Source organism: Phoenix dactylifera, chromosome 3 (assembly GCF_051530095.1).
Source record: "Phoenix dactylifera cultivar Ajwa chromosome 3, Ajwa_hap1_PhDact_Kaust_v1.1, whole genome shotgun sequence".
In the NCBI taxonomy this organism is placed as follows: domain Eukaryota; kingdom Viridiplantae; phylum Streptophyta; class Magnoliopsida; order Arecales; family Arecaceae; genus Phoenix; species Phoenix dactylifera.
Genome location: NC_143192.1, coordinates 40,529,018 through 40,541,922, shown reverse-complemented (window position 1 = coordinate 40,541,922; position 12,905 = coordinate 40,529,018). Strand labels below are relative to the sequence as shown.

Sequence of the window (12,905 nt, the reverse complement as noted above, 5' to 3'; positions counted from 1 at the left end):
TGCTCATGGTGTTTCTTTTCTAAAATATTTGTAACACATATCCTCTCTAACTTCATGTTGGACTTATCAATCCTTAGCAACGGACATTTTGACTAGCCTCAAATCAAATCATTCCTTGCTTTCAGGTGCATCTTGCATGATGCAGGTCGACACTGATTTATTTATCATGCACATCTTCATGTTACGTTTCCCACCTGTTTATGTATTTATATAGATGCGGCAGAAAAGGATCCAGCAGACTACACAAGTACCTACATCATGCACAGAGTTAAAACAACCTCTTAAGCATCCATTTACTTTATCAAGAACATTTGCTTGTGAATGCCTTCTAATACAGATACCAAAAGGGGATGCAAATTTCCCTTTCTAAATCCTTCATAATGGATCTATAGGCAGTTTGAAAATTCAACATATCAGCACTGAGCTACAATTTTGCAAAATAAGTTACAACAGGATTTGCTCGCTATCTGAAGCTACAAGGTGGAAAAGCTTTAAAAGAAAGGAAATGACAGCAAAAATCAGTGAACCGGTGTTCATTGGCAGTATTGAAGCTCTTTGGACAGAACATGGAAAACCCGGACCTCTTGCTCCAATATTTATAGAATGTTGATGCTAACTATATATCTCTGTTGTTGTAACAACCTCTAAATCTGCCCCAGTGCATGAATCTGATTCTGAAGAAGCAAATTGGTTAGACAAGCATATGATACTCAAGCATTACCTCTAGGTATATAATTCCATTCTTCTCACACCAGCCAGAGAAAGCATGCAAGATACAAGATAAAAATGATGGTTTATTTTTATGTAATACTTGTAACTGTAAACAGGAGCTACAGTTAAGATGAAAAAGAGGCTGGAAATATAAGCAGTTCATCGTCATAAGTAGAATCAACAGAAAAGCTCATGAACTCTATACATGAAGTTGAATTCCATTAGTCATTTCGGTAACCACAGTTTACATTTCATTCTATCCTTGGCCATAATGTTGCATCAAGCTATAAATATAGCCAGCTAGTACGCCTCATCCAACAGAAAACTAAATGGCTGTATTATCCCATAATCAAGTTGATTGAGGGGGGAAGATGACCAAAGATTGGAAATTCAAAAAACAATTAAACAGACATATTGTCTCGAGTCAATAAGCAATGAAAAATCAATACATATGATACTGGTTAGTTCATCTCCAACTAAATGACTGCATGGCCTCAAATATCTGCACATCCAGTGAGCTACACACTAGACAAATGCTTCCCAAAAGATTTGATGATTTGAAAATTAACAATGGACCACCAAAATCAAAGATCCCTGCCTCCAAAAATACCAGAAAAAATTCTAGCTGGAGCATCCCCTCTGAGAGAGAGAGAGAGAGAGAGAGAGATAGAGAGAGGAAGAGAGCAAAATAAATAACATCTTACTCAAAAGGTGGTGTTAACATGACCTACAATATCTAAAATACCTAAACACTGAAAATAGAAGTTTTTAGACTTCCAAATTGTACATTAAATCAAAATAGAAATAAGGGCCTGAATTTATTGAATTTGGTTTCCGTTTTAAGATCTATATATCAGGATCATTGGTTTCGATTTGCATTTTATAGCTTATAACATATTTTCATGCACTAGCTTTATTAGCACGATTGATATTGTTTCAACTTCATGCATAATAAAAATAAATAAATTTTATTTTTAGGTATAGTAGATATTGCATATTGCAACTAAGAACGATTCCTCTATTTAAAAGCCCATAATTGATTTAGTAATGGTGGAACTGAGTCTAAAATCCTATAGAAACTGTAACAGCTCATTTCTCTTTAAATACATAGATACACACATGTATAAGTACGTATCTACATGTATATATGTGTGTGATCATAAAGCAATTCTTAAGGAAGATTGCAAGACAGAGTAATAAGTATAAAGAGAAGGTGTTAGGGCGTGTTTAGTCTTGCTTAAAGAAACTATTTTTTTAACTTCTAAAGCAAAGAAAAGAAAAAACTAAAAAACGTGCTCGGCAACATTATCTTTGAAGTGCTTCTATGAGGAAAATTGTAAAACAGACACTTTTTGGAGAAGCTAGAAAACTTAGATTCTGGCTTGTTTCTTTAAGAAGCATAACTTTCTAAAAAGCAAAAGCAACACCAAACATGCCCATTATGTCTTCCCCTCTCATACAACATGTATTTATGCATGTCTACAGATAAGCCCTAACAACATCAGTAGTGCATCTTTAACATCCTCACAATATTAACCTAAATGTCTCCCTATAATTAATGCTTTCTCTGTTCTGGAAAAGCTTATTACAGTAGAATTTAAAATTCTAAGTGAATCATTCACAATTCCCTTCCCACCCAAAAAAACTCACACTTAGAAAGTCAAAAAGGTATTTAGGCAGCTTGTGAATGAATACAAAATTAATAAGGATTCGAGCATCATGTATCGTGCCCATGTCAAGTGTGGATTGGCATCAATTATCATATATTCATACAGATGCACTACTATACGCTGGAAAACCCATATTTTCTGTTTTATGTCTCTTCAGATTAGGTTTACCAGAATCTTATTGATTCTAGTCAACATCGCTTCAATGAGTAACTTAAGCACCTTAATAGCACAATTAACTATGTTCCCCTATAGTAGCAATCTTCTTTACATTTCAGCACCTATTCTAATACAGATTGGATGTTGCATTTTTAAGAGTTTTCACTTTAGAACAGTTGTTGTACTGCCCTGGTCCTCGCCTACCATAGGTGCTGATAGAGCAGCAGGCTATTGACAGTTCAATCATGCTTAAATCTCAGAAATTGTTTGCATCAGAATCAGCAAGTTTTTCATGACATCAAGTCACTCTGCTGTATTGCAACAGAGTTTACATTTGTTTTTTGCAGTATATTCCAGCCATGCTAGAAGAGAAACTGCTTATCTACAATTAGAGCATACCCATTTCATCCCTCTTTTTGAACTTTTGCATAAGCATTGCAAGAACACAGGGTACTTATAGATGAACCTGCGGGGAACAATCAGAGCGCATTTAGGATATCCACTGGTCCAGTTTCCATAAAGAGAAAACAAACATGAATACCATTTTTAATGAGAAATAAGGTTTTAGACAAGAAATTTATTCTTGAACATTTGCCTTCTAGTGATCTAGGAGTCATTAGCAATATATGCTATAAAAAAAATCAATAACTTGCATGGCTTTATTTGATAAAACAAGGGGCACATTAATGTTTGACTTATCCAATACCATTCATATTAAGGTCTGGGGGTTAATTTAGATACTTTGCACCTCACCCTACCTTACTTTTATCATCCTTGACTTTCTAGATAGTTTAAAGCATGTAACTTAACCAGTCCAATCTTCAGCTGATGTTGATGGGTGAAAATAGTCACAAATATCCAATGAGGCATAGGAACCCTAAGTATTGAATTATAAGATAAAGCATATATTTTCTACTTCCAGGTTCGAAAATTTGCTGAAAAGAGCATATTCACCTTAAGCTTTCCAGTTTTTATTCCTCATCAGAGGAACTCTCCAGAGAAACATTGTCTTGATCAACAGCTCCAGCAAAATCCTAGATAAGTGGCAGGAGAAATCCAAGAAGCATTTGAAAGAATGTTTAAAACAACCTATACTTGTATCTCACAAACAAAATGCAAATAGAAGAAAATTAAATATTCTTATCAATTCTTACTGGCATTTTGTCCCAGTCCTTCAACTTCGAACTAAGCATGTAAGTGTCACATCATGGAGTCCACCCAGGCTCGTTGCTATGTTTGTTATTTGTAGAATTTGAGCCTGCACAAAGCATGTTATTTACAATAGATGCCAAGGTTAACCAGAATGATCCAAAGGAATAGAACCTACTTGCTCAAGATATGACCATATTTAAATTATACACAACCCACATGCAATTATTTTTAATGGAAATGGACTAGTGTAAAATATTATGAAGCTGTAGACAAATAAAAGTTTAGAAATACAACTTCCATTTTATGTAGATTTAGAAGTCTAAAAAGTTAGCCTTAACCATGTGTCTTAGAGTCACTTCACATATAAGAAGCCAACAAAAAATGAAATTAAAATTGAAAATCTTAATATTGCTTTCAGATTCCCGAAAATAAATAGCAGCCAAAACACTAAAGCAGTTAAAGATGTCAAATGGTCATACCACTCCAAAACATTGTTGTAGCCTGGGTGCCTGGGCAGTTGTCATGCCTCACGTTGCCTAGGCGACCCTCACTTAGATGATCATACATACATATGCATGCCCACATATAATATACAGATAGACACTTGTAATATATATAATATGTGGAAACAAACATTTATGTGGGGATATACATATCTCTGCATGCGTGTCTAGAGATTGATATGAATTTAAACTTTTAAAATATTTCATTGTAATTTCTTGAATGTTGACAGATGAATGCCAACGAGGAAGACAAATACATCAAATTGGATCCAAGGAAACATCAAATAGTATTGATAAAAAAAATATTATGAAACAAGTGACCAGAAATGTTCTTTCCTTCAAAGCCCTAAGCCCAAGCTCCAGTTCTCTATCCTCTAGCCAGACACATTTAGGCAAGCCTAGAAATATCTAGCAGTTGATCTAAGACAACAATAATACAAACATATATGCATACATACATACATACATACATACATCAAATTTTATTTCTTGTCATGTTGACAGATGATTGCTAAGATGGAAGACAGATGCATCAAATTGGATCCAAGGAACATCAAATAGTACTGATAAAAATAAATAGTATGAAACAAGCAAGGTATGCTATCTCGATACCGTGTCTTGTACCGGTGCCACCTTGTCACTATTTTGGTACACCCAGTATGGGGGCTGATTCAGCGTACCGAGTATCAGTACGCTCCCCATACTATATACTGGTATAGTACAACATGCTCATACTATCTGATTCAGTACGATATGACATATCATGGAAACAAGTGACTGGAATATTCTTTCCTTCAAAGCTATAGGCCTAAGCTCCAATTCTTTCGTCTCTAGCAATACACACAAGACACATTTGGGCAAGCCTAGAAATCTCTACTAGTTGATCTAAGACAACGATAATTAATATATACATACGTACATACATACATTCTGTATAGATTTACAAACTATGTTATATCTTTAAGGTGTCTTTTGATTGTTTATATTCATGTGTGTGCCTTAAGGCATGTTAAAATGTGAAAAAGAGGTGAACTGAAATGACCTTTCCTTCAAAATTTTACATCCAAGCTCCAGTTTCCAGTCTCTAGGAAGAAAAACAATTGGCAAAACCTGGCAATTTCTATCATTTGAGCTAGGACAACAATGATACAGATGTAACACATTGTTGTTTCAATATAGATCTTACAAACTACAGCATATTGTCTTTTAAATGTTTATGTTCATTGTTTATGCCTTAAGGATGATAGATAATATGTCAATTATTGATATGCTATGAAAAATATGATGATACAAATAACAAAATTGGATCAAGAATGTTTTGACTTTGTGCTCAGTCAGTTGCCTGGGCAAGATAACCTGGCAATAGACTAGGTCCATTGCCTTGGCATCCTGCTCGCCCACAAATCTAGTCAATGTCATAATATACTTGGCCAAGCAAAAAACAATATCATATATCAAGCCAATGCTCAATGTAGCTAAAATACACCACAAATATATACCTCAGCTGAAAATGAGTTTCTAAATAGAGCATTCCTCCAAAGTCACCTATATATAACCTTTCACATTTTGGTTTCCACAGCCTATGATAAATCTCTCGTGAACTAAAGCCAACAAGATTTATATGAAGAACAAGTTCCGTTTCATTGCTTTCTCGTTGATCCACAAGTTCCCAAGTAGTTCTTGTGAATCAGCCTCATAAATCAAGATGAAAATTCTGCTCCTAAAAACCAAAGAAAAAACGAGCCATACAACTTCCATATGCCATTTCAAAAGGCACACAAAATGAGACAATAAATGACAGCCAACAAGACGTATTTAAAGAATTTGTGCAGTTTAAGAGAATATTGTTGCAAGAATTTCAGGAATATCAAATCATAGCTACCTTGGTAAAAGCAGGCTCCTGAGGATAAACTACCCCAGATAAACATAGAACACAAGAACATTGATGACCTCAGAAAAGCCATAACTTGAAGGATTTACAGCAAAATCAACAGCAAGGTTATACAGATCTGAGTATCAATGCTTTCTCACCACTGCAAGGCACAAAGAGAAGGATTTCTATATAAAAATGTAAAGAATGTAATCTATGAAGGTTGAAAAGAGCATGGCATGCACAAGAAGCATATAAATGAGGATACCCTTGAAGAGTTGAATGACGAAGGGCTGTCAAGAGCTTGTGTTGTTGGCTTTTGTAGTTCTGACAAGAAAGTTTGTTTCTTTGTTTTGCCAGCACTGTCACCATTGCAAATATACTGGTTAGTCAAGAGCTTGTGTTGTTGGCTTTTGCAGTTCTGACAAGAAAGTTTGTTTTCTTTGTTTTGCCAACACTGTCACCATTGCAAATATACTGGTTAGAATAAATTAAAAGAATATAATTACATGACATACTGGAGACACCGTGATATTAGAAACATCTGGCAATGTTAATAGTGACATAAGAAATACAGTTTAAAAAAAGTCTCTGCAACTTCTATTTGATAAAAATAAGTAACAGCAAAACGTCACTCTGGATACTCTTTAACCTAGTCTTGTCAGCCTTTAAACACCGTAACACATACTGGAAAATTGAACACGACAACCTTCAATCAGAAAAAGTATAATACCATCAAAAGAAGATATTTGTTCCCCCAAATAGCTTGCCAACAACCTTGCCCCTATAGAAAACCTAAGGAACCTGTATTCTCTAATTTTATCCAGCCTTAAAGGCATTTTTGCAGAACAACCTTACTTAAACTTATCCCAGCATTATTGTCAACATGATGCTTACTTCCTAGCTATATTAGATCACACCTCCTTAAAGTGAATGACTGGTAAGAGGTACCTATGATATGACAAATATTTAACGCTATATGATGCAAACTTGAAGAATGAAGATATCTTTAGAACATAATCACAAAACATGACACTCATTTGATAAAGCCGTGAATCAGATGCCTAACCAAAAAGGATGAAAAGAATACAACCATGCCAAGTATTGACTAAGAACTCGAATTAAAATACCTAAAATGATTGGAAAATATTACCTTAAAGATTCTAGAGTTCTACGTCAAGGAGTTAAGCTGCCATCTATCATGTATAGGAAGAATTGAATAAGAGGGGTTTGGATGAATCTGACCATTTTTAGGCATTTGGATGTTGTATCAAAGCCCACTTCCCAAACCCTTGTGCTTCAAGATGACAATACATTCTCACAGAGAGCCTATGCTGACACATCTCGCAAGCCTATACCTTTTTGAGTAATCCTCACTATTTTTTGTACCGTTCAAATGATCCCCTCTCACTAATTTCACTATTGCAGCAATCCCCACAATCATGGTCAATTGAACTGGGCCAAACCACCCGGTTCATCCCATACCGAACCGAACCAGCATGAAACCTGCATGATTCAGCATTGTTTTTAGGAAAATAGCATAAATCGCTCCGAACCAAATGGTTCCCCCCCCCCCTCTCTTCTTACAATATCCCAAAAGGTTTGAATCATAGTTTGTTAAACATGGGCGAACTGCCCGGTTCACCACATATCGAATTGGTACTGTACTGAATCAGTGGCCGACCGATATAGGTCCCAGTATCGGTTTGGCTAACCTTGCCCACAATTCTAATATTTTAAACTGTTTCAAACAAAAGGAACATCTTCTAAGGAGGTAAAGAAAATAATTTATAAAATTAGTTTTCTGTGTTTTTGTTGTCCAAAATAGCCTACTAGAATGTGTCTAGAGAATCCGTCTAGTCATATATTGTCCTGAAACTAATGAAAGCAAGCATGAGTAAGCAGCTATAATGCCTACATAATCTCACTTTCATTTTATTATATCCAACAGCAGAAAGCATGCTCATCATGACCCAGAGAAGGGTTTGAATTTGCAATTCTACTGTCTAAGTTCTGCATACCAATTGGCCCTCTCTAATGACATGATGCAAGAAAAGGCATAATAATAGGAGTAAAATCATCCTAGATAAGATAAGTGATAGATTTCTTGAGAGAGATCTTGTAAGGATGAAATTAAATAAGTTCATAATTTTCCCAGCTTGATAGTAGCACTCCTAACTCCAGGCAGATGAAAGGCAATATAGTTACAACTGTCGTACCTTTTGAATCTTTTGACTTTGAAGGATTCAAGCCTTTCTGAGAATTCTGTGCCTTACTTACCTGTAGATAACATCCTAAAGTTATGATTTACAATAGTAAAAAATAAGCCTTAGGTTAAAATCATGCCAGATATAATGGAACAAAAACCAACGAAGAGACACCAAGTAACTGAGTGAAGTCTTACCGCATTAAATAACTTGACCACTGAACAACCACCATCAAATATGCAAGACAGAGAGAGTATGTTACCAGTGTTGAAATTAAGAATGAAAGTAGCCACTCAAGCACCACTGCTATGGTCAAAAAAAGGTCAAAAATCAATCCTCTTATAATTTAAGTATACCTCCTTTTGTGGCAATACTGATAAGAGATTTCTCCTTTGAACCTAAGAAATTAGCTGGCTTTACATGCCCTTTTTCTGCTGCCTGTCGTAAATGTAAATAAAAAATAACATGAAAATATGCATTCAGTCATTTAAACTACAAATTCTAGTCCCCGAAGTTAAAGAGTACTCACCAAATGCTTCTCTTTCTTGGCTTCACCCTTCACCTTATGCTCAACTTCCTCTTCCGTGAGCTTCTCAGCAATAAGCTTCCTGTGTGTCAACAATATGGGTCCCTGATAAATAAAAATTAAGAATAAGGTATAAAAAGGAGAAAAAAACCTGTTTTTTCCCCGTCAAGAATCATATAAATGCCTCGAGGAACACTTACCAGTGGATCGTTTGGAAGATTCTTCTTCATAATCTTCAAGAAAACCACCCTAAACGCTTTTGCACCTTCGGCAAACTTCGTGATCCCCTGGTGAGCTCCACCCCCCCTCGTCCTCGTCATCGCCTTCAGAACCTCCACTGAGATCGTCTCCAGCATCCAAACCCCTCTGTTCTTCCTCCTCCTCGCTGGAGTCTCCGCTCGAGGCGGCATCCTCTCAAAGTACTCCAAATTTTAAAGGGGTCATTTTAAAGGGATCATTGTACAATCTAACAATGAACTCGAAGAAAGATGGATCTTTCTTTCGTGCAAAAGATGCAATCCTGTTGTTCTATTATCAATCCCTATTTCTCCCATCTAGCTCTGCAAAACCTGCAACAAGCATCCATTCCTCTGGCCCGCGGAGCTAAATCGGGTCCCATGCGGGGATGGAACCGAGTCCAATGCGTTTGAAGACAACCTGGTTAGACCTGACCCAAACTTGTTAACCAAATGGCTTAGCTCCCACTCCCAGCGGATCCAGTCCCGCCCAACACCACCGATCACAAGCCAACGGTTAAGATCTGACGAACTTTCGTATATAAGCAGAGACCACGACGTACTAGGGCTTCTGCCCTCCCCCTTTCCCCTCATCAGTTGGAGCACGCAGGGTCGGCGGAGGCGGCGGAAGGAGGGAGAGGGAGGGAGGGAGAGAGAGAGAGAGAGAGAGAGAGAGATGAAGACGATACTGTCGACGGATACGATGGAGATCCCGGAGGGGGTGACGGTCCGGGTGAAGGCGAAGGTGATCGAGGTGGAGGGCCCCCGGGGGAAGCTGGCCCGCAACTTCAAGCACCTCAACCTCGACTTCCAGCTCATCGAGGGGGGGCGCCAGCTAAAGGTCGACGCCTGGTTCGGCTCCCGCAAGACCACGGCCGCGATCCGCACCGCCATCAGCCACGTCCAGAACCTCATCACCGGCGTGACAAAGGGCTTCCGTTACAAAATGCGCTTTGTCTACGCCCACTTCCCCATCAACGCCTCCATCACCAACAGCAACTCCTCCATCGAGATCCGCAACTTCCTCGGCGAGAAAAAGGTCTCATCTCCCTCCATCCTTTCGCTATTCGCTTCTTATTCTTTCATCCTAAAAAAAATCGCTCATTTTCTCTTTTTTTAAAGTATTTAGAAGTCCTTTTTATTGTTATAGATGTGAAATCCCTGTCTTTTTAGTTGTGAAAAGGGTTTTATGCATTATGCGTTATTCCTATTTAAGTAATTTGTTCAACTAAAATTGTCACGATAACTGTAAATTTGTTTACAAGTCTTCTTGTCATGAGTTCATATGCAGCAAGGTCAATATTAACCAACTGATATTCCGTTGCTTTTGCCCGATATGTGATTACACTTATTGGGCACAACTTAAGTTAAGGTAGTGAACAAGATGTAAATGAGTCATTATGTCATTAAATTTTTGCAGCCAATAAATTTACTAATCCTAAGTACCTCCATGGTTTAATCTCTCTTCTATTTTTATTTTGTAAGCATGAGACATTTTTTGCCCTTTGTATATTGGACTAGTTACGTATCTCATAACTTTGTCCACCATATGCATGTCCTACAACTCCCAAGATTTTTTATGGCTGGTGATCTATAAGATTCTTGGTGATGATTTGCCTTATTGTCCATACATGTATTGTAGAGTTACAATCTGTGAACGACCTGTAGATAATTTAACACTTGTTGGCATGGTCGGGGTCTCAGATTGCAAGCTATATACAACTGCAGCTTTCTGTGATCAATTTTTTTTTCTGTATTTTAATATCTTAAGTAGTTTTTTCCTTTTATTCTTAGCTACACTCATTAAATACGTCCTAAATACTGATGATTCCGACTTCTCTATTCAAAGAGTTTGCATATGCTACCAAGCTCAATGGCAAACTTTTATTCTTTGTGATGTATTAATTTTTGGATATGTAAAGTAATTCAAACTTTACCAAGCATTTGATGTTTAATTGATCATTCGTGTGAGTTCAAAACAAACTATCGTTTGAAAATTTTCCACTTGCACAATTTTTTGTTTCTAAAATAATTTTTATTGAATTAGTTGTTAAATATATTATTGTTGGCTAGAGTTGGCTGCATTGGCTAACCAGATGATAGTTGCTTAGTCTCCAACAGTTCAACCTAAGAACTCCAGTGGCCTTACTGAATGTTATCTCGATGTTATTTTGCTACCTGTGGGTTCTGCTATGTTGCCTGAAGCAAGGTTTTAGTTGTGGTTGACCTTAATACTTTGTGGTTTTTCAGTTATCAACTATATAAACAGGTTCAACAAGTTGGATTAAATCTGAACTACTACATTTTCCTGGTTGATTTTGATATTTGATGACACTCATTCTGACAATCATTACTGATTTGTATTTTTATGTGGTGTCTGTTGAGATTTCATAATTTGTTAGGGGATGTATCATGTTTATTTTCTTTTTGTCAGTTTTTCTTGAGACTAATAAGCTCATTACTTGGCAAGCTCCTCTTCTCCTCCCTGCACCACAACACACACACACACACACACACAGAGAGAGAGAGAGAGAGAGAGAGAGAGAGAGAGACCATCAGAAACAAAAAAAACCCAGCTCTCTTAAAGCCGTTTATCTTTGATAAGTAATTTCTTGATTGATTTAGTGACATGACATTGTATGTCGGCATCTTGTACCACATGGGAGCCTTGGTTTGGGTGTCACTTCGATAAACTTGCCAATAAATTATATGAACTAATTCCATTCATAAAACCATGCATCTGCCGGAACTAAGTTTTGGGGTGCTTCCTGATTTTAGTGCTTTAAATTTTACATTCTTACTGTACATTGGATATTGATTGATATGTTTCATTTAGTAATTCTTGTAGCATTTTTCTTTGTTTTAAGTATTTTTATCTTTTATCGGTATAGGTGCGGAAGGTGGATATGCTTGAGGGTGTGTCAATAGTGCGGTCTGAGAAGGTCAAGGATGAGCTCGTCCTTGATGGGAATGATGTTGAACTTGTTTCTCGCTCTGCTGCCCTGATCAACCAGGTCAGGCATTTGAATATACCAAATTAGGAATTTGCCGCATGCTTTTGATATTGTCATGTATTTGTTTCTTCAGACTAAGATTTTCTGTTTTTGCGCTAACAGAAATGCCATGTGAAGAACAAAGACATCAGGAAGTTCTTGGATGGTATCTATGTTAGTGAGAAGGGAACAGTTGAGGAATAGCAAATGATTACGAAGATGGTTAGAGTCTCCCTGAAGCTTTCTTGTGGAGGAGTCTCTGGCTAGACGATTTTCTCTTATCTTCAACTTAATGTCTGCAGAGGGTAGGAAATGGAGGCGGAGGTTTAAGATATCTATTTTATCTTGTGATTGATATCAATTACTGTTTCTATCTTATGATGTTGGAAGTTAGCAACTCTGGTTAGTCTTCAAGTTCAAGATAATTAGCTGTGGAGACCTTTTTTTCTCTTTTCTTTTCTTTTTACTTGATCATGATGAAAGTAGATAATCTTGGCATGTGTTTGAACTATGAAAGCTAGTTTATTTTGCTTGTTTTCAACTGTGTCCTTGATGCCCTTGTGCTGTTCCAATTTTCGGATGTGGTCTTAGATAAATTGTGGGGGTGCTTTTTAGGTTCGCATCACTATTATAGTGGGTCCTATTATTGGATGGTGCATTTCCAAAATTCTTGATCTGGTTTATTGAAGTGCGGTTGGATTATTCTAGCTATCTCTGAAAGTACTTAATTTTGGTTCTAAGATGGGTTTTCTTGCCAATCTCCTTGTTTTATTATTCGGCCATATGATTTCCTCTCAGGTGACCGTTAGAATCGGCTCTGGTACATCCATGATATGTAAACCCATGTATCCTGTAAGCAGCCTATTTCATGGCGTACACTG

At 36.9% G+C, this 12,905-nt stretch overlaps 2 protein-coding genes across 11 annotated transcripts; one reads left to right on the top strand and one right to left on the bottom strand.

Annotated features, from left to right (window-relative positions):
• Positions 1-268: 268 nt before the first annotated feature.
• On the bottom strand, positions 269-9,547 carry LOC120109889 (uncharacterized). 10 transcript variants are annotated; one of them, XM_088718411.2, is made up of 10 exons: positions 8,996-9,541; positions 8,799-8,900; positions 8,626-8,707; positions 8,467-8,486; positions 8,282-8,342; positions 6,503-6,519; positions 6,331-6,408; positions 3,692-6,225; positions 3,492-3,571; positions 269-674 (listed from the first exon to the last, which is right to left on the bottom strand). In XM_088718411.2, exons 1-8 carry the CDS (start codon positions 9,203-9,205, stop codon positions 6,220-6,222), a joined length of 576 nt encoding a protein of 191 aa, XP_088574537.2. In that variant the 5' UTR covers positions 9,206-9,541; the 3' UTR covers positions 269-674; positions 3,492-3,571; positions 3,692-6,219. The 10 variants fall into 10 exon arrangements, with proteins under 10 accessions (XP_088574537.2, XP_038979426.2, XP_038979425.2 ...); XM_039123498.3 differs by lacking the exon at positions 6,503-6,519 and having other exon boundaries at positions 3,692-3,795; positions 5,738-6,225; positions 6,331-6,424; XM_039123497.3 differs by lacking the exon at positions 6,503-6,519 and having other exon boundaries at positions 3,692-3,795; positions 6,075-6,225; positions 6,331-6,424.
• Positions 9,548-9,586: 39 nt separating this feature from the next.
• On the top strand, positions 9,587-12,565 carry LOC103703525 (large ribosomal subunit protein uL6-like). The gene is made up of 3 exons (XM_008786399.6): positions 9,587-10,070; positions 11,923-12,045; positions 12,148-12,565. The coding sequence occupies exons 1-3, from the start codon at positions 9,708-9,710 to the stop codon at positions 12,226-12,228; spliced, it is 567 nt and encodes a 188-aa protein (XP_008784621.2). The 5' UTR covers positions 9,587-9,707; the 3' UTR covers positions 12,229-12,565.
• The last annotated feature ends 340 nt before the right edge of the window (positions 12,566-12,905 follow it).

What these genes read in the sequence shown, in the direction of transcription:
- LOC120109889 (XM_089929667.1), bottom strand. Translation starts at nt 9,205, where the DNA reads ATGCCGCCTCGAGCGGAGACTCCAGCGAGGAGGAGGAAGAACAGAGGG. An exon ending in ATCTTCCAAACGATCCACTG is followed by an intron (nt 8,901 to 8,995) that starts GTAAGTGTTCCT and finishes TTTATTTATCAG; the next exon opens with GGACCCATATTGTTGACACA. An exon ending in CAGTATTGCCACAAAAGGAG is followed by an intron (nt 8,487 to 8,625) that starts GTATACTTAAAT and finishes GTGGTTGTTCAG; the next exon opens with TGGTCAAGTTATTTAATGCG.
- LOC103703525 (XM_008786399.6), top strand. Translation starts at nt 9,708, where the DNA reads ATGAAGACGATACTGTCGACGGATACGATGGAGATCCCGGAGGGGGTG. An exon ending in ACTTCCTCGGCGAGAAAAAG is followed by an intron (nt 10,071 to 11,922) that starts GTCTCATCTCCC and finishes TTATCGGTATAG; the next exon opens with GTGCGGAAGGTGGATATGCT. An exon ending in CTGCTGCCCTGATCAACCAG is followed by an intron (nt 12,046 to 12,147) that starts GTCAGGCATTTG and finishes TTGCGCTAACAG; the next exon opens with AAATGCCATGTGAAGAACAA.